General features: G+C 40.0%; 2 protein-coding genes across 2 annotated transcripts in view; one reads left to right on the top strand and one right to left on the bottom strand.

The window, feature by feature from the left end:
• prickle3 (prickle homolog 3) overlaps positions 1 to 20,588 on the bottom strand; it is a 296,269-nt gene that overhangs the window by 199,266 nt on the left and 76,415 nt on the right. The window lies entirely within an intron of this gene.
• plp2b (proteolipid protein 2b) overlaps positions 1 to 20,588 on the top strand; it is a 74,474-nt gene that overhangs the window by 40,425 nt on the left and 13,461 nt on the right. The window contains exon 2 of the mRNA XM_028813368.2: positions 2,391 to 2,546. Within this exon, the coding sequence (XP_028669201.1) occupies positions 2,391 to 2,546 (156 nt within the window). The remainder of the gene's footprint in view (positions 1 to 2,390; positions 2,547 to 20,588) is intronic.

Genomic DNA, 20,588 nt, shown 5'->3' with positions numbered 1-20,588 from the left:
GCAGCAAAAGAAGTTCTTAAGTGTAATGCGCTGTGACTCCATGTTAGGCACAGCAACAAGTGCAATCCAAATATGATAGAGCGTTATTTCTCATGAGAAGTTGGAATCCCACAAATTTTTGACAGTCTGTAACTTTGTTTCAAATCGTAATGTTTTATGAAGTTAAAGTTTTATAGTGGCTATTGCCCTGTGTGACAATGGGAACTGTCAGAGTAAGTTAGTAGAACTGGTGGCCGTTTTAACAGAAACTACACTGGACTGTCAGGGGAAAGATCATGTGTTTCACTGTTCAGCCTCTCCAGACAAACCTGACAGTGAAACTGACCTTTTTTGTGTACCATTCTTTCATTCCTTAAAATAAAAACAGTACTGTAAAGGCACGTCTCAGCCTGTCACAGTTTAATTGATATCTAGATAATTGGCCCTGGACTTTTTCATATGGTGTGATAGCATTTGTAATGCTACTTTAAATTGACCAGTTGTGGTGTGAAATAGTTAAACCTGCATATCAACAATATGCCTTGTGAGAATCTTACGATATATAATATTATTATTTACTTTTTAAAATGTGAATGACAGTATGTTTAAATAAAAAATCCAACTCTGTATCCTTAAACGCCAGCTAAGCATTACAAAAAAACTAGCCAATGAGTCTACTCCACGTATGCATTCCTTCAGTGTTCATAGCTGCTGTTTACTGAAGTCTGAGGCACAGGAAGCCTTAGGTGTAATGGGAACAAGACAGGAATGTAATACGTGTTCTTATGGCAATTATATGAAGAAGAACATATGACTTAATAAACTTCAAACTTAATGTGAAAAACAATGTGTGGGGGGAGATACTGTATACACTCAAAATAGAATTAATCTAAACTAGTTACTAGCACTGTTACTCTCGCAAAGATTCCATGTTCTTAAGATAGCCTGTATGTTAGTTAAATAACAAGGCCTCCTGATACCACCCTGCACCTCCTACATTATCTGTACTGAAAGGGCTAACTGAGAGGAACAAATGAGATTAGAAAATTTGTCAAAATGAGTGTGATGGAATATTGCAATGTGGTGGCCAAGGAGTCATGGTAAAATTGCAAAGTGCAAAACTGAAAAGCAGGCAGACGCGTGGCATCACTAGTCCTGCTGTTTCTGCAAATCCAGTGCGTAAACTAGGAAATGTGCCCTTCAGTTTTGTTTGCATAACTGTTCAGGATAATATTCATTAGTTTGAATGCAAAGAGCATGTAACTAGCAAGTGGCCAATCAACATTTTAGCGCTGCAAGATGCCTATTTAGTTGAGATGTGCTGCCACTTGGCAGTATTTACATGATAAAGATAATGTGTAATAATAAAAAGGTAACAGACTCTACTGAAACATTTAACAAGATACGAACAGACACCGCATACAAAAAAAATATGTTTTTATGAACGTGTCTCTTCTTATTGTGTCTTATTACATCCCAGCAGCCAGGATTCTTGTCTGTCTCTGTAATCTTTTTCTGGTCTATTCTTACTCAACCATTGTTTGTGTAAGCCCACTTGGTCCAAATATAGGGTTGCAGGAGGGAGAAAACCCATTCCGGCAGCATGGTGCACAAGTCAGGAGGCAACCCTGAACAGAGTGCCAGTCCATTACAATGCATATTGTCCTTTGTGCTGCCGTTTAGCCCCATTTTCAATTTGATGTATTTATAATTAGTTATTTTGCATTCAGCTTGGATTTTTTACACTTATTTTTTTTCTTTAATTTTTAGTATTCTGCTTTATTTTTCTTTCCCATGACTCTTGTTTAGTTTCTGTCTTGTCACTGAATTGTGGACAGAAAATAATGTAGCTCTAAAACAGAATGGTTCAAGAACCTTTAATTTTTTCTAGGCTCAGTCTGACTTATAATTGGAAGGTTTCAACTTTCATACATGACAGAAGAAACTGACTAAAGCTATTTTTAAAAATACATTTGGAAATTTCCAGTCAGCTCTAACCTACTCTTTGAAATATGGTAGTTTTACTAGGCCCCTTTCTGTATTTAGTTTCCTGGGTGGAGTGGGCTGGAGTAGGGGTGGAAATTGGCATGAAATGCCAGACAGTCCGGAGTTAATGAGGTGCAGCATGGAACAGGAGAAAGAAGCGAGTGTTTAAAAAATGTTAAGGGCGGTCTGAAATGCTCCAGCACATGGCTTCCTTTCACTGGTGTGAATCACATCCTTTAAGTACAGTACACCATGCCAAAAATTCCACAGGTTATGACATGCAGCTTGTTACTTCAGAAAACACGTTGTAATGCCAGTCAAGGTGCCTGCTGCACTTAGGCTTCAGATAGTATATGTTTGCTCTTCATGCTGTTATTGCCATTTATAACATTCCCAAGACTAATTGTGTTTTCCCTTCTTCACAGGTACTTTGTGTGATTGTCTTCATTTGCTATGCTGCCTCTGCCTATGGTGGGTATACAGCAGTGTCCATCTGTGAAGCTGTATTTACTTCAATCTTCTTTGTTGTATACATGATGGAGTTTGACAAACAGTTCACCGTTGTCCACTGGCCTTGGAGTGTAAGTGCCAAAATTTTTTTATATCAATATTTCCCAAAGTATTTTGGACTGAGGCCCATTTTGACAAAGTTAAAGTTGTGACAGACCATGGATTGTCAACATTTAATTGTTAGTGTAGATTCTGCATTACAAATTAACTACATTTTTAGCTACATGGATACACAGCCTAAAGTCAAGTAGACAGACACAAAAATTACAAAATATGCAAATTATATACTCTGCTGGTACAAAGTTTTAGAACACCTCAGTTTTTCCAGTTTTTTCTTCAAATGTAATCAGTTGAAATACAAAGAATGACCTAAAATGGTGAAAAGGAAAGCAGTAAACTGTTGTTCTGTGAGGTGCCTGTCACAAAAGCTGGTGACTTTGGGGCTTCCAGATCTCTTTCTATCAGAGTTTCTTCCCGTTTCTAATTGCCTTTGGATTGTGTAGGATGCCATACTCGGGGACACTTTGATTTTTCTGCAGTTTCTTTAAATGAAAGGCCTACACTTCTAAGAGTAATAATGCTCTCTCTCATTTCATTTGCTAATTGCTGTATTCTGTGTGTGTGTATATATATATAAAATACAATGTGTGTGTGCATATATGATATACATATGTATGTATGTATGTATGTACCGTGTTTCCCCGAAAATAAGACAGTGTCTTATATTAATTTTACGCCCAAAAAATGCACTAGGGCTTATTTTCAGGTAGGTCTTATTTTTATTGAAGTTCAAAAAAGTAAAGTACATTTATTCCTGTTCAACAATTATATGGTATAAACTACTGGTACGTTAATGCCTGTTCAACAATCATATTAATATGTACGGTATTCATGTTTTACAAACTACTGTACAAGGGGGTACCCAAAAGAATCCACAATAGCGCCACGCTGGACGGAGCCCCCGGAGCACACACCTCCCCCGCCACAGCAGGCAAGCACAGAACAACTTACTCCGAGGTAGTGCCCCAAGTTTCAACCCCGTCTCCTGCCGTTCTCGATCCCTGCGGCCAGCGCGTGGCTGTGAACCCCCGCCTCCCACCAGGGAAAAACGCTGCACCTCACCCCTTCCCAAACGAGAAAAGATTTTTCTCGCCTAAAAAAAGGTGAAATGCAGCACCCCTCCCCAGCAGGAAACAAAAGCCCACAGCCGCATGCCGACCACAAAAAACGAGGTTGAAAGCTGTTCCACACTCGCCCACCGCAGCAGGAAAAACGTGCGCCACAAAAGCTCCGGCCAGCACAGCGCTACCAGTATCACAGAAATCCTTGGGCACCCCCTTCGATGTTAACTCCCTTTTTTGTACTCAATGGAGTAGCTCTTTCTTTTTGCACTCATCTTATCTGGGGGGTAAAAATATTTATCCAATGTTATGCTGGACAAAAGACAACGTTTACTCTTTTACTACTTGTAAAAGCGCCTTACCTTGTAAACAGGGCAGCTTCTAGGCTAAATACGGCAGCTCTCAGGACAGAAGCAAAAACGGCGGATTAGCGGTAGGTCTTATTTTTGGGGGAGGGCTTATATTAGCGTTACATCAGAAATTACTGCTAGGTCTTACTTTCGGAGTAGGTCTTACTTTTGGGGAAACACGGTATTGTGGTAGACAACTGGGGACCTTGCCCCACTGGGATGCCTAAAGAAGGGAAGGACCAGGAGAGGTGCAATATCTGCCTTGGGGTGCAAGAGGGCAGCCCCCAGATTGTTTCGGAGCCACAGATTTGGAGCTTGTAAGTTGAACCCTGTTGGGGTCCGTGGCCACCACCAGTGGGCTGGGACGTTTGTCTCAGTGCCTGTTTGTGTCTGGGCTGAATCTTCACAGTGTATATGTATATATATATAATATACGAGGGGAGACCCAAAAATAACCGGAATTTTGTTGTTGTTAGGTTGGGCCGATTGCTGACAGCAGATCAAAAAAGAGTGTCGCCTGGAAACTTGTCGTGAAATGAAGGATCAGTTTGATAATGACCCAGATTTTTTTTCCAAAATTATTACAGGAGATGAATCATGGTGCTACAGTTACGATCCTGAGTCGAAACAGTAGTCCAGTCATTGGAAAACCGCAAATTCTCCTCGAGCAAAAAAAGCTCGGCAGGTGAAATCAAAAGTGAAAACAATGTTGATTTCTTTTTTTGATGTCAAAGGTCTCGTGCATTATGAATTTGTTCCAGCAGGTCAGACTGTAAACCAAGCATTCTACCTAGAAGTGTTAAGAAGGTTGCGCAACAGTGTGAGAAGGAAACGCCCTGATTTGTGGGAGTCGGGCGATTGGTTCTTTCAGCATGACAACGCTCCATCTCACACTGCTCTCAGCATTCGCCAATTTTTGGCAAGAAACGGAATGACAACCCTGAACCACCCACCCTACTCACCGGATTTAGCTCTGTGTGATTTCTTTTTGTTCTGTTTTGTTCCCTCGGATGAAAAAAGACTTAAAAGGAAGGCGTTTTGCTGACGTTGAAGAGGTAAAACAAGAAACGACCAGAGCATTAATGGGCATTACTTCAGACGAATTTAAAAAATGTTTCGAACAATGGAACAAACGGTTAGATAATTGTATTTCCGCCATTGGAGAGTACTTTGAAGGAGACTAATTGTAGTTTGTACAGAAAATTAAATTAAACACGTTTTAAAAATATTTCCGGTTATTTTTGGGTCCCCCCTCATATATTTATTTGTATGTGTGTATATGTATAAATATATAGAGGAGGGAGTTGGCAGAAGGGAATGTGGTAGCTGATTTAGCTGGGCTTCCCTTCTGCCGATCTGTAGAAGAGGGAGAAGAGACATTAATGCACTTCATTAACCCTGACTCCGCATCTCATCCTCAATTAAGCCCTTAGACTACTTCCCAAGCGCATGTGTGTGACAAAATATATATATAAACTTTTTTTTTTAACTGTTTAATATGTTAGAATAGTAGAGGCTGAGGGAAAACAAATAGGGAATGAACAGGGAGTCAGGAGGATGAAAGATTGGCCTGAGGTATGGAGACTCTTGGTACTCTATGGCAGTGGTCCCCAACCTTTTTGACAGCAAGGACCACTTTATTAGATGCAAATTTTTCCACGGACCAGTCGGGGGGGGGGAGGTTTGCTGGGGGGGGGGGGCGGTTTTATACACAATTTACATAACATTTCTATTATTATTAAAGTTCCATATTACTAACCGAGAATGCTAAACCGGATGATGGACGCAGGCACATCCGGCCATGGGCCGTAGCTGCACAAAGACGTACTGCGCAGGCGCAAAAAGAGTCCGCGAGAGTCGGCTGAGGAGCCGAGAAAGGCGGACAAAAGAGGGCGAGAGAGGCGGATGAGGGGCCGCGAGAGGCGCAGGCGCAAAAAGAGTCTGCGAGAGTCGGAGAAAGGCGGACAAAAGAGGGCGACAAAGGCGGATGAGGGGCCGCGAGTGGCGGACAAGACCACAGAAAAAAGGAGTGAGCACATACAAAAAGGAGAAATGAGGCGCAAAGTCAAACGCAGGAAAAGCACGAAACACATTGCACACGAAACTAGACCCGAAAAAAAAAAAAAAAAAAGAGGCTCACGCACAACAGCAAGACACCCCCCCCCCCCTACAGGCACCGGACGGGACACACACCAAGAGGGGGATTCAACAAGCCCATGGAACACAAAAAAAAGAACACAAAACCACCCCACAGACCCTACAAGCGAGGGACGGGACACACACAAAGAGGGGGATTCAACAAGACACAGGAACACAAAAAGAAAGAAGACGCTCGCGCAACAACAATCCTCAACCCCCCCCCCCCCCACACACACACACACACACGTCCATAAGAAGTCACACCCAAAGCCACATATTCTAAAGTGAACATCAACACCTTCACACTAGACAGCATAGGTGTCAGCATTGGTGGATCTCCTTACAATAAAGCACTATTAACCGTTCAACTGCAGAAAAGGAAACATATTAACAGTGACTGCGATCCTCCTTATTACTTATCCATATTTCGCATGCTGAGAAAGAAACAAGTCATGAATGCACGGTCACGGGTACAAAACAAAAAGGAAAGGATAACAGGAACAAACACACGAACACGAAAGAAACAACAAAATAGACGGCTATGCAGCATAGGTGGATCTCATTACAATAAGGCACTATAAACCGTTCAACCGCAGAAAAGGCTCCATATTAACAGTGAGTGCAATACTCCTTATTACTTATCCATATTTCTAAAAGAAAAAATGTCTCGACTCCAAAAACGCAAAGCTCAACTAAAGCTTCTAACTAACGATGTACCTAAAAGTAAAAACTTTATGAACTGCGTTAGATCCTACAATAGTTCATTTGCTTTTAGTAAATATCAGGCCACCAAAAGGCAATGGCCCATACTGCTTTCGCATATGTGCACAAATACTGCATCGCATTGGAACAGTGCACCCTGAAACAAATCAACAACGCAAATATGCACAAATCTACATCCTATATCCACATGACGCAAACTATCAATCAAAGTGCTGCATCGCAACAGGCACGGATTCAAAACGAAACACCTCCCGTCTCAGACATACGTTAACGGCAAGGAAGGCTACAACGGGCTTCTCACACAGCACAGGCACATCGATTACAGCTCCAAAACAACACGTCCCAAATACTACACATGCAACAACGCGCCTCTCAAACGGCACAAGCAAAACATACACCGGGAAAATTCATTCGGATTAATGAATGTCATTTGCAATCATTGTCATTCAGTTCACTTCCCTGAAGAAACAACTGGCAATACAAGTAATACATTTAGTTGTCAAAAGGGTCAAATTAGACTGCCTTCTTTACATTCATATACTGAATATCTACAGAAGATTCTAACTGACGATGTACCTGAAAGTGAAATCTTTATCAACTGCATTAGATCCTACAAATCGGTATCCACTATGAACATTAACGGTGGCACTGCACGTGACATCCGTCTTCAAAAAATGTTGTTTATTGATGAATGTACAATGGCATGAAGTCACTTACTCAACACCATTCATAAACTTCTACAAACGTTTATGAATAATAATATTCGATTTGGAGGAAAGGTACTTTTATTAGGAGGAGATTTTAAACAGTGATTAGCTATTCTTCCACATGCCATGCACTCAGCTATTGTTCAGTGCACCTTAAAATACGCAGACAATTGGCATTGCTTTCAAAAGATACAGTTAGTAAAAAAGATACGATGTCCAGAACCAGATCATAACAATTGCTTATTACAACTGAGAGATGGTACACTCACCAATACAGATGGACTTCAGCCACATATTATTACAATTCCTCAAGCCTTTATCTGCGACGACTTAGTTACAGAGAGATTTGGAACAGCAATCTCATTAGACCAAATGCCCCTTTTAACACAACGCACTATATTATGTCCAAAAAATATTAATGTGGAAAACATAAATACCCAAGTCATTCCATTACTTCCTGGAGAGACACAACTCTTTCTAAGCTCTGACAAACTTGACTCTGATCACAACAATAACCAGCTTCATTGACCTGAGCTGGAATTACCTTTTACACTTAAATGGCATGTACAAAGAAATTTTCCAATAAACCTTTACACTGTGCCACACACTTTATTGTTTGCTTTCTATTTCCATCATCTACACCGTCACACTATTCTATATCTCATTCATACATCACGCTCTTTGTCATTCCCAACACCAGGGGTTGGCGAGCGAAGCGAGCAGGGGGCGGAGCCCCCTAGTTCCAACAGATTGCACATCACAAACGTTAACACTGTTATTGTTTTTTTCGTGTCTGCCGTTTCTATAGGAGGGTGACAATGAGTTAAATTCCAATGGATGTTTTTCAAATGTTGACAAGCAATAAGCAAAAGGTATCACTGAAAACCACAGAAAACAAAAACAGCAAAAAAAAAAACAGTACGAGGAAAGTTCAAAGAAAGAATTTTTTTTTACAATGTTTCTGTTTGGGGAACGTTGTGCAAACGTGCACAACTGAGCTGTGACCACAGATCTAACTGCTCTGTGGATGATTCATTCAGGCATTTCAAGGTCACTTCGTTGTAATGAAAGCATCTGCTGAATGTACTTCGTAGTAACGCGATTTCTATAGACTCGTGTCATATTGGGAAACTATCGGGACCGTAACAATACTTTGTTGTAATACTCTCTCCTCTCTCTGCGCCGCTGCAAAGCCCCGCCCGCCAAGCGTTCTGAAAAGTCTGAGTGAGTCTCCGTTGCCGGCAGTTCTCTCGCGGCCCGGCTGTCAGACGGCTGCGGCCCGGTAGTGCGTCGCGGACCGGTGGTTGGGGACCCCTGCTCTATGGTACTCTTGGTGGACAGCAGGTGGCATTGTTTGTAGTCATTTTTACTACAAGCATTAGCCAGAACTGTAGAAATGGAAGCAGTTTCCATTGTTTGAAGCATGATAAATTAAACTATGTACAATGAGTGGTGTGTGGACTGACAGACCAAATACCATTGTAGCAGTGTGAATTAAGGCCAAAGGGATAACTTTGGTCAAGTTATTTCTTCACAGTCATCATGTAAGTTTGCCACATGAATCTGTATTATAAAGCAAAGCATATTTTATAAATTAAAAAAAAAAACTACCCCACTCTTATCTTATATAGGTCTACATTGCTTGCCTATATTGTGCAGTTTGAATGATGCATACTCACACAAACAATTTCCTGGTCACTACACTTTCCAGCTGGCTGGCAGTTTTAAGGTCCCGTAAAGTATTTTTTCACCAATGCATGCATGTTCAGAGTAGGCGAATGTCTAGATCATACATATTTTTGGTTGTTTTAGTGTGGATCGAGATACTTTCATAAGCAATGTGAGTAGGCTATTGTGGACAGAGATTGTTTTCATTTAAAAGTGCTTTTTAAAATGAAACATAGTACAGTAGTGAGGATGTGGCTTCAGTTCTGTAGACATCTAGACAGTAATAACTGAAAAAAGTCACACTCACTGTTGGCTTATATTGTTTCAGTGTATGGAAGCTCATTTCATTAAGATCTTTCCTGCTGCTGTATTGATATTGCATGCTGTATGTGTGCTTTGATCAGAGTGAATGTTGGCATACATGCAGCATGCAATCAAGTGATAAGAACTGAACAGACGTTGCATGTGACCATCCAGGCACCAAACCCTCTTTCTAACCTGGTTATCCAGGGAAGGATTGTGGAGCAGCTGGAGCCTACCCCAGTAATCATCTGATGCAAGATAGGGACAATCCCAGGACAAGGCGCCAACACACACACACCTTCACCCAAAATGGCCATTGCAAGCAGAAAAGCAAACATGAAACATATAATTTTCTTGAGAAAATAGTACCAAGAATCTGTGATAAAATGTATTATTTTCAGTTAAGTTTTATTGTCACAAGCATCCTTTAGAAACGTGGAATGCACATTTTCCCAAATCAAAACCTTTGCTACTTCAAAGTGGACATGTTAGTTCAGTAAAATTTGAGGCTTTTCTTCTCAATTGGACCCTAGTACCCATCAGCTCCATTATCAAACACAAGAGCAAGCTAGTTATTTTTTTTTTAATCTATAAAATATGCTTCACACAATTTTATGTGGCAAACTAATATATACCATGCTTGTGAAGAAATATATTTGACTTGAAAAATACCTAACTTACGTTTTAAACATTGAATTTGAACCACTGAATTAGCTTAATGACAGTGTAAGTGGGGTGCAGCATCAATGACTATCTGAATAGTCTGAATGACTATCTGAGTGACTATCGCCCGGTTGCACTGACATCGGTCATTATGAAGTGCTTCGAGCAACTGGTCAAAGGTTACATCTGCTCCTCCCTCCCCAACACGCTGGATCCTCTCAAATTTGCTTACAGAGCAAACAGATCTACAGAGGATGCCATTCCGCTAACAATAAACACTGCCCCTCACCCACCTGGAAAGAGGAAATACATATGTAAGAATGCTGTTCATAGATTACAGCTCGGCATTCAATACCATCATCCCCTCAAAACTCATCTTGAAGCTTGACGACCATCTGCAGATGGATTTTCTCTTTTCTCACAAACAGGCCCCAGGTGGTGAGAGTCGGCAAACACACGTTCTCATCGCTCATTTTAAACACAGGAGCGCCGCAGGGCTGTGTGCCTAGCCCCCTCTTGTATTCCTTGTTCACCCATGACTGTGTTGCAAAACACGGCACAAACACCATCATCAAGTTTGCAGACGACACAACCATCATAGGCCTTATCACTGACAACGATGAGACGGCCTACAGAGAGGAGGTGCTGGCACTGAGTAATTGGTGCCTGGATAACAACTTATCTCTTAACGTCAGCAAAACCAAGGAGATGATCGTGGACTATCAGAAACAGCAAGGCAGAGAACACCAGGCCATCTACATCAGCGGTGTAGAAGTTGAAAGGGTTAACAGCTTCAAGTTCCTCGGAGTAAACATCACCGAGGAACCCTCATGGACCCTTCACATAGACACTGTGGTTAAGAAAGCTCGCCAGCGGCTCTACTTCCTGAGGAGGCTGAGGAAGTTTGGCATGAATACCAACATCATCTCAAACTTTTACAAGAGTGTGGTCGAAAGTCTGCTGACGGGCTGCATTACCTTCTGGTATGGGAGCTGCTCTGCCAGCAGCCGGAAATCACTACAGAGAGTGGTGAAGGCAGCAGAGCACATCACGGGCAAGAGTCTTCCTGCCATTGAAGACATTTACCTCCATAGGTGCTTGCGTAAGACAAGCAGCATCATAAAGAACCACAGCCATCCAGCACGCCAGCTGTTCTCCTTGTTACTATCTGGCAGACGATACAGGAGTCTGGCTGCTCGGACTACAAGACTTAAGAACAGTTTTTACCACCAGGCCATTCGACTCCTCAACAGCAACACCTGAACACTTACATACACTTACATTATGCCTACATTGCATTACATCTACATTGCAACACTCACACACAAACTGTACCTGCACACACTTGGAATACTGACTGGAACATGCATCTGCACTTTATAGAATATGCATCTACACTTATAAAACATTATCTGTGCAATAACTGTCATTTGTACTTGCTGCTCATTCAACTCATATTGCTCTATAACTTCTTTTAAAACATACATATTTTATTTTATATGGCTTGTCTATTTTTAACTTGTAATTTTTTTTTATTATTTTTTTAGCTTTATTAGATCAAGGCTGAGTGACTTGTTTTTCTCGTCATACACATTTCATTGTATGTTGACCCTGTGTTAACCTATATATGACAAATAAACCTAAACCTAAACCTCAACCAATACCTGACGCATGTGAAAATAAAACAAGGAGAAACCAAAATGCCTTTGAAGGTATGATGTGAATAAGTGCTTTGACACGCTAGGTTAGAGGAGGTTGTTGTTAAAGTTGTTTAAGTAAAGTAAATGACAGACTGAAGGTTCTCATTGATTTTTAAATGTTACTTTTCTTTGATGCAGTGTAGGACCACTTAACTCATACTTGTGAATCACACTTTGAGGACCACTACTTTATATTTTTGACATTTGTGCTGTGTTACCTTTAAAAGCCCTCTGAAATCTAGAAGTTATTCTGAAGACTCTTCCAATTCAAACAGTGTCCATGAAGTGCCTTTCAAATTAATATTTACAGAGTTTGAGGAAGAAAGGGACTTAGAGTACTGTGCTCTGTAAACCAGTGAAGTCTCAAAGCGTGGAGAACACATTCTTTTTATTAAATTATGTAAAAATAATATTAAAATTTGTTGTCTTTCCCAGTGAGAAGTTGCTCGTTTCTTAAGAAAATGATACTCTAATGCAGTGGTTCTCAAACTGTGGGACGGGCCCCCCAGGGGGGCGCAAAGTAACAAAAAGGGGGGGCGCGAAGATGTGAAAAAAAGAATAACAAGAATCGAAAATATGAAAAATATCATCTATTGAAACCAAAACAAATTAACTTAAACTACATTCTGATACTAGAAAAATAAATATAGCGTTAGATAAATGTCGATAAAAGTTAAATAGGTATAATAAAATATGCATCTATGATATATCATTAATTAAAAAAGAACAAATTGGTATTAGTGGGCTCCTTTCAAAAAAAACGTTAGGGGGGCGTGATTAAAACTGTTATGAAAACTCGGGTCGCAAATACTTAAAGGTTGAGAAACGCTGCTCTAATGTAACACACATATAGACGCACGGAATTACTGTTACGGTTTTTAATCAAATTATTTATATATTTTGTTAAATACATGCATGAATGTAAATCCATCTTTGGCTGTTTGCAGAAGGGGATTGCTTAATTTCAATTTTTTGGAGAAGCTGGAAACATGAAGACATGAAACACAACAGAAGCTCTCTCTCAGCTTAAGTACAATTGTGGGGATTCTGTTTAAAGAAGAGTCACATGTTAACAGAGAAAAATATATTTTAATCATCAATAAATAGTGTTGCCGTACCCACTCCAGAAATTGAAGATGGTTTAGTCTTGGAAAGGTTTTACTTTAAGATGCTATATTAAATCATGGTTTAGATCCAGTTACCTTGATTAACCCTTTCTCGAGTTTTAGGAATGTTAACTCTCATTTTAATATATAATAATATGGGTCACTGCTTTTTGCAGATAATGTTGTCCTGTTTGCTTTATCAGGCCGTGATCTTCAGCTCTCTCTGGATCGGTTCGCAGCCGAGTGTGAAGCGGCTGGGATGGGAATCAGCACCTCCAAATCTGAGACCATGGTCCTCAGCCGGAAAAGGGTGGAGTGCCCTCTCAGGGTTGGTAGCGAGATCCTGCCCCAAGTGGAGGAGTTCAAGTATCTCGGGATCTTGTTCACGAGTGAGGGAAGAATGGAGCGTGAGATCGACAGGCGGATTGGTGCGGCATCCGCAGTAATGCAGGCTCTGCATCGGTCTGTCATGGTGAAAAAGGAGCTGAGCCGCAAGGCAAAGCTCTCAATTTACCAGTCGATCTATGTTCCTACCCTCAAGTATGGTCATGAGCTATGGGTAGTGACCGAAAGAACGAGATCGCAAATACAAACGGCTGAAATGAGTTTCCTCTGCAGGGTGTCTGGGCTCTCCCTTAAAGATCGGGTGAGAAGCTCAGTCATCCGGGAGGGGCTCAGAGTAGAGCCGCTGCTCCTCCGCATCGAGAGGAGTCAGATGAGGTGGCTCGGGCATCTGTTCAGGATGCCTCCTGGACACCTCCCTGGTAAGGTGTTCCGGGCACGTCTAACCGGGAGGAGGCCCCGGGGAAGACCCAGGACACACTGGAGGGACTATGTCTCCCAGCTGGCCTGGGAACGCCTTGGGATTCTCCCGGAAGAGCTAGAAGAAGTGGCTGGGGAGAGAGAAGTCTGGGCATCTCTGCTCAAGCTGCTGCCCCTGCGACCCGACCTCGAATAAGCGGAAGAGGATGGGGATGGATGGATGGATGGATTTTAATATGAAAAACAATCTTAAAACAGCAGTATAAAAAACAGCACCATTTGGCATTTCTTTCCAAACATAATACCAATAGAGAACTAAGACATACTGAAATACAGTGTCTGTTGTTCAGAATCACACAAATTCAGCATACATAAAGATAGAATAGAAAGTGTCAAAGTTAACAACGTGAAACCCTTTTGCCTCTTTGATACTTGTTTAAACCAAATCACCTTTTTTTGCCACCTCTGTAATGCCTTCATCTCAAATCACCCTCTCTTTCATGCCATCTAGTTTATGGCTCTCTTGCTCAGTGCTGTGAGCACTTACCCAGCTCACCACCCAACCCAAGAATCACTGGGTCGTTGCTACAGGGCAGCCTTTAAACCTCACACAGAAACTCCATCCTAAAATTAGTTCCAGTGTCAGAGATGGGTCTTTAGGACCGCCAAGTCACAGTGATCTCTTGTATCTACTGCCACCACTGCAGCACTGAGCTATGCTCAGCCATAAATAGATCAGGACTAATATATAGATTATGGAACTCTCTCTTAAAAGGAAAACATAGTCCTAACATTCCTGCGCCCCACTTAGGCTGACGCAGATCTGTTTTCTAGGACCTGAGTACTCTGTTAGTGTTGCAGTAAACATAACTTCTGAAGCACAGAAGACACCTTGTCTTTCTACTACCAATTGGTGGTTATGTTTATTCAATGTGGTGTGCAGTGATATGTCTTGGCGACCAATGTGCATTCCTTTTTCAGGCCCAAAGGATTAGCAGAACCTCCCAGCATCCTGTACCCTCAACAGACTGTTGGGTATTACTGGCACAAGTAGAATGCTACTGCCTCACCGTTTAGATGATATGCACATTTCATAAGAAACCTGTTATCCTAGTTACACAGGATGACAACTACCCAATCAATATTACACTTTTGGTATTTTTATGGTGTGAAATGGGTTTCAGAAACAAACTTCATTTATTTAAAGGAATACTCTACTCAACTGTTTTATATATTACTTACCCCACATAGTTTATAGCCCAGCTGGCTGTTTCAGCCATGGAATGGCCAAATGGGGGAGGCAGCTTGATGGATGAGGTCTCCAGGACTCTATATATATCCAAATCTTCTTATGTGATATCATCTACCGTTAAATTCTGCTCCATACTTCTAAAATTTTTATTTTTATACTGTATTGAGGATTTGTTCTGTTCTGTGTATTGTATTGTATTGTATTGACCCCCTTCTTTTGACACCCACTGCACGCCCAACCTACCTGGAAAGGGGTCTCTCTTTGAACTGCCTTTCCCAAGGTTTCTTCCATTTTTCCCTACTAGGTTTTTTTTGGGAGTTTTTCCCTTGTCTTCTTAGAGAGTCAAGGCTGGGGGGCTGTCAAGGGGCAGGGCCTGTTAAAGCCCATTGCGGCACTTCTTGTGTGATTTTGGGCTATACAAAAATAAATTGTATTGTGTTGTATTGTATTGTATTGTTTATAGTGATGGCTGAAAAACGAGAGAGAAAAAAAGTAGGATATAACAGAAACCAATAGTGACCAGTGCTGTGTAAAAGCAAATGTTTGGGGAAAAAAAGAAAAATGTTTTCGTGTTACTCAAGTAGCATAACCCACATGTTAATTATCCAGTTGAATGTTCAAAAGGAGCAAAACACATGCTTTTTTTGCTAAAATATCATAAGTGGTTATTTCTGGAAAATTCAGTGTGCATCATAAACAGAAAAGGCATTCCCATAATATTGTGCTTCTGGCTTGAAAATCCCCCTCATTCACTGGTCAAGAGTCCTGAAATCAGTCAAAATTACGGTATTATGGAAATGCCTTTTCTGTTTATAATGCACACTGAATTTCCTACTTATAATATTTTTGTAATATACTGTATAATTTACTACTTTTGCACATTCTGAGTATACAACTAGATAACTGACATATGGATTATGAGTAAGTAACATATACAAAAATACCATTTTTTGAGTAAAATATTCCTTAAAGTAGGTCTGTAGAAAATTAAGAGTTCAAATCAAAGGCTTTTGCACTGTCATTGTTCAAGAATCAATTTAGTTGTAAGAGTCAGGGACATCTCTGTTGCTGCACAAATTGACTATTTACAAAATACCCAAAAGCAAATTTGAGTTCCAAATTCCTAATTTGCAAAGTAGTAAGGCATAAGCCTTTGTTAAGTAATATGTGTATAATTGATTGTCATTACAGTGTAGTTCACACAGTTACTTGAAATGCAGTTTAAAACAGAAAAGAAACTCCTGTCGTTTTTTTTTTTTTTAGCTTTACTGCAGCACCCCCATGTGTTTGATTTATGCCATGCACTTTTACAACAGGAACATACAGTAGAATCCTCTATACAACAATATAGTTAAACTTTTATTAATTGTGTACATACTGAATATATAAAATACACTTAAATGGAAACCATTTTGGCTTACCCCATGATTTTAATAATGTGATCATTGCAAGTAACCAATTTGAATATTCAGATTGTAACACTAACAAGATGAACAGCCAGAAAAGTTTATAGGTTTATAGAGTTATTATTGTCATATGTACAGAGTACTGGGAAATTCTTAGTTGAATGTACTGATCAACATGCGCCAGTGTAGTTTACGTATGTCAGTCAGACTTGGGTCTCTGTACAAAAAGCATTATCAGGCATTTTCAATTATGATAAAATGTTTGCTTGGAAAAACGTCAATGAGTCAGTGAAGTAGTTTTAAAATACATGTATAAATACTTAAGACCTGATTTCCCATTACTCCTCAAAATTATCATTGTATCAAAAGTGCTGGCCCATCGTGACTCCAATATGCAGCCTACTTTAGTGAATAGGCAGTTAGTGGACCTGTACTCACATTACTCACTCCATCACATCCCACAGACACGCGATTGGATTGAGATCTGGTAAGCTGAATCCAGTTGTATATTCTTAAAATCCTTCTTGGTCATGAAAAAATGGTTTTGAAGTGCTAATTTTATTACAGCAGTGCCCCTAGACTTTTGATGATTTTAGTTATAGATAGGCTTGATGATGGCTGATGGTTAATCACTCCATTTTCCTGCATTACTAAACACAAAGTTTTCTGAAAGCCAGAGCTTATTGTGGCATCATCCGGTGCAAGGTGAGAACTTACCCAGGGTGGGTGCATGCATCTGTATATATATGAGGATGATAAGGGTCCCCAGCAGTCGATCTGAAGTAAACAACATGAAAATACATGCAAAAAAAAAAGACCCTATGCAATTTATAAAAAAAAAAAATATATGCAAAATCCTTTGAGCTTGGAAAAACAAAAAATCTGTCCTCTTAAATTTGTAAAGTGTAAACATTTTTTAAAGGATATAAAATTGTATGACTTTGTGTAAACAGTCTTTGATGTTAGAAGTTCACTTGAAAGATAAAAGTTGAATGATTGTCCTTGGGAGCAACTTGGTTATTGTTACAGGAACACGTGAAGCCTGATGCCTTCAAATTGACCTTGTCCTGGCGCCACCTGACACAAGATGGGAGCCAACTCTGGATGGGACACCAGACCTTGCAGAGCCCACTTTCTCTTGCTGGGTCAATTTTAGACTTGCCAGTAAACCTAACGTATACAGTATGTCTTTTGGGTGTGGGAACAGAACTGAAGTTACCTGCAGGAAACTGTGTAACATGGGGAGAATTTGCAGACTACCCAAATAAAAATCAGCACTTGGAGATTTTCACATTTTATTTTTGTATATGTGAATCACATTGGATATAATTTGACATTTTTGACATTGATCAACAGAAAAAGTCAGTTCAGTGGCATGCAAAATTATTGGAAGTTGTCCTAAATTTTCTGAATGACAAAAGATGTGTACGCATTTATCCATTTAGCATCTTTAATGTGAACTCTTATGCTGTAAAAATACATTTCCAAAGTCATAATAAACCTTTTTTTTTTTTTTTGCACTTTATTTTCTTGCCTCCATCCCCTGACTTGTGATTTTCAAACACCTTTTCATTGAGTTACTTGGAGTGTTCCTTTGTCTTCATTGTGTAGCTTAGGTCATGGTGCTGACTCGGCACAAGGTGGACTTTCCAGATACAGGAGCACTTCTGCTATAATCAGCTGAAGCTCCTTGAATATAGACAGGTGATTTCAACTGAAGTACTTATGTGCCCTTTAAAACCAATTGGCTTCACCAGTGATAATTTAGATGACATTAAACAATCTCTTACTATTGGTCAATGTCGAAAAAGCCAAATGAAATCTACTTTGTTGCATAATAATAAAATGTGAGAACTTTCAAGGGAGTGAATACTTTTTATGGTCACTGTACAAAGTGCCTGTGCTGGGATTTGCACTAGGGTCTCTGAGTTGATAGTAAGCAGCTCTAACTACTACACCATTCTGCAAACATTTGTATTTGTGAGGAATTATTAACTTATAGCTCGGTGCAGACTCATGTATTGTAAAATTCATTATTCAAGCACACCATCACAAGGGACTTGACAAAGCACACAAGAAATGCAAATGCAAATAGATTCAAACGCAATAGATAAAAATGCCATGGGTTTGCAAATCTAGGAAAAATATGCTAGTATGGTGGGAGGGGAATTTTGTGTGCTAATTGATAAAACATTAACACTGTATACATTTTATGTATCAGGTAATGATTATTTTAAATATTGATGATCTACTCCTGTAACAGACCATTGCACTGTTCTGGTGGTTAACACAGCTCTAGGAGGTAATAGATTTTGCTCTGTTATATAAACGTGCAAGAGGTGGTGTCTCATGACATGTGTATCATACATAAACGTTCACGTGGCATTAAGTAATGTATATGACAGGCTTATCTTAGATCTGGAAGCTATTAACTAAAATGTAAGTGGTAGAAAATATAATTAATTGCACTATCAAAGGGACTCCCCTTTGAAGACGTTCACTTTTCAAGATGATGCAAAAAGCAGAAGAACAGAAATGAACAATTAAAACAATTACATAAGCAATGCTGAACCTGAACTAATAAGTGTACAGTCATTACCAATATAACAAACTCTCCAAATGTTTCTTGAATACAACGCAAAGCATCACATTACAGAAATATGTTGTATAAATCTACTGTGTATATATAGTACCATACAGTATATATAGTAAAATCAAATACATCTTGCCTGAAGAAGGGGCCTGAGTTGCCTCAAAAGCTTGCATGTTGTGATATTTGTAGTTAGCCAATAAAAGGTGTCATTTTGCTTAACTTCTCACTATATATATATACAGTATATATATATATATATATATATATATATATATATATATATATATATATATAATATACACACACACAGGGGGTCCTCAGGTTACGACACAGTTCCATTCCTACAACAGTGAAGTAACCCAAATTTTAGTGTAAGTCGAAACACACCCTAGCCTAAGTCACTTACCTATCCTCACACATTTGCAAAATCATAATCTAGAACATAAAAACACAACTAATCCACAGAAAAAGCAAAAGGACATAAATATACTGTATTGTACACTGTACTGTAGTAACAGAAAAAATGACAAAAAATGAGTGTAAAAAAATTCCTTACCTTTATTCCTTCTCATCTCTTTACAATGTCTAGTTTCACTTTCATCGTGATGGTTTTCCTCTTCTTCGAAGCACTGCCATCTGAAGAACTCTGACTTTCGTTTAGGAGCCATGATAAGGGCCAAAAAGTCACCAAACAAAGCAACACAAACGGAACACTTCCTCCGCGCGCAACCAAACTAGTCCACCAACTCCCTCACTCATATGCTGTGTTACTGCATATTCTTCCGCTGCGCGCAACCAAACTAGTTTGCCCACGTAGTCTGTAAGTACAACGCTAATGGCGTAAGCTAAAACACTCACGTCTCAATTTTTTAAAGTTTTTATGGGAGCGAGCATTGTAAACTCGAAACGTTGTATGTCGAGACGTTGTAACCCGAGGACCCCCCTGTGTGTGTGTGTGTGTATGTGTGTGCCCTGCGGTGGGCTGGTGCCCTGCCCGGGGTTTGTTTCCTGCCTTGCGCCCTGTGTTGGCTGGGATTGGCTCCAGCAGACCCCCATGACCCTGTAGTTAGGATGTAGCGGGTTGGATAATGGATATATATATATATATAGGGCTGGTCAAGTTGACACGTTATTATCGCATTAATGCTGACAATTATTTTATCACGTGTTAACGCAGTTTTTGTTATTATTATTATGATTTTGAAACCCTCAGTCTCACTTGCGATTGATAGAGATCAGTGATCTTCTTGTTACAGCGCTTTTCGATACGCTTTTGCTAGAAGGAAAGTTAGCTTTGTTGAGTTGACCTCGATTCCCTGTGCGTGCATGAGTAGCGAAGAGCAAACAGCTTCTAAAATGGCATGTGCAGAGATAGCAAAGTGAATGCTTAAAGCAAAAGTTTTTTTGTATTATCGCTGAATCGGATTCTGATTTGTCGGACTCCGATTTTGATGCAAGTGATCTGGAGATGTAGATTGAGAACGAAAGTGAGGTACTGGCATCAGCTGATTGGTCCCCAGCCGATGGTGGTGCTGAACACGTTCATGTAGCTGATGCACCTATGGCAACGTTTGCCTGGGAGGACAGACACTTATGATGACAGGAGGTATAAACCATATT

This window comes from Erpetoichthys calabaricus, chromosome 11, assembly GCF_900747795.2.
Source record: "Erpetoichthys calabaricus chromosome 11, fErpCal1.3, whole genome shotgun sequence".
In the NCBI taxonomy this organism is placed as follows: domain Eukaryota; kingdom Metazoa; phylum Chordata; class Cladistia; order Polypteriformes; family Polypteridae; genus Erpetoichthys; species Erpetoichthys calabaricus.
The sequence above is the reverse complement of the archived record's forward strand: the minus strand, read 5'-3'. Positions and strand labels throughout refer to the sequence as shown.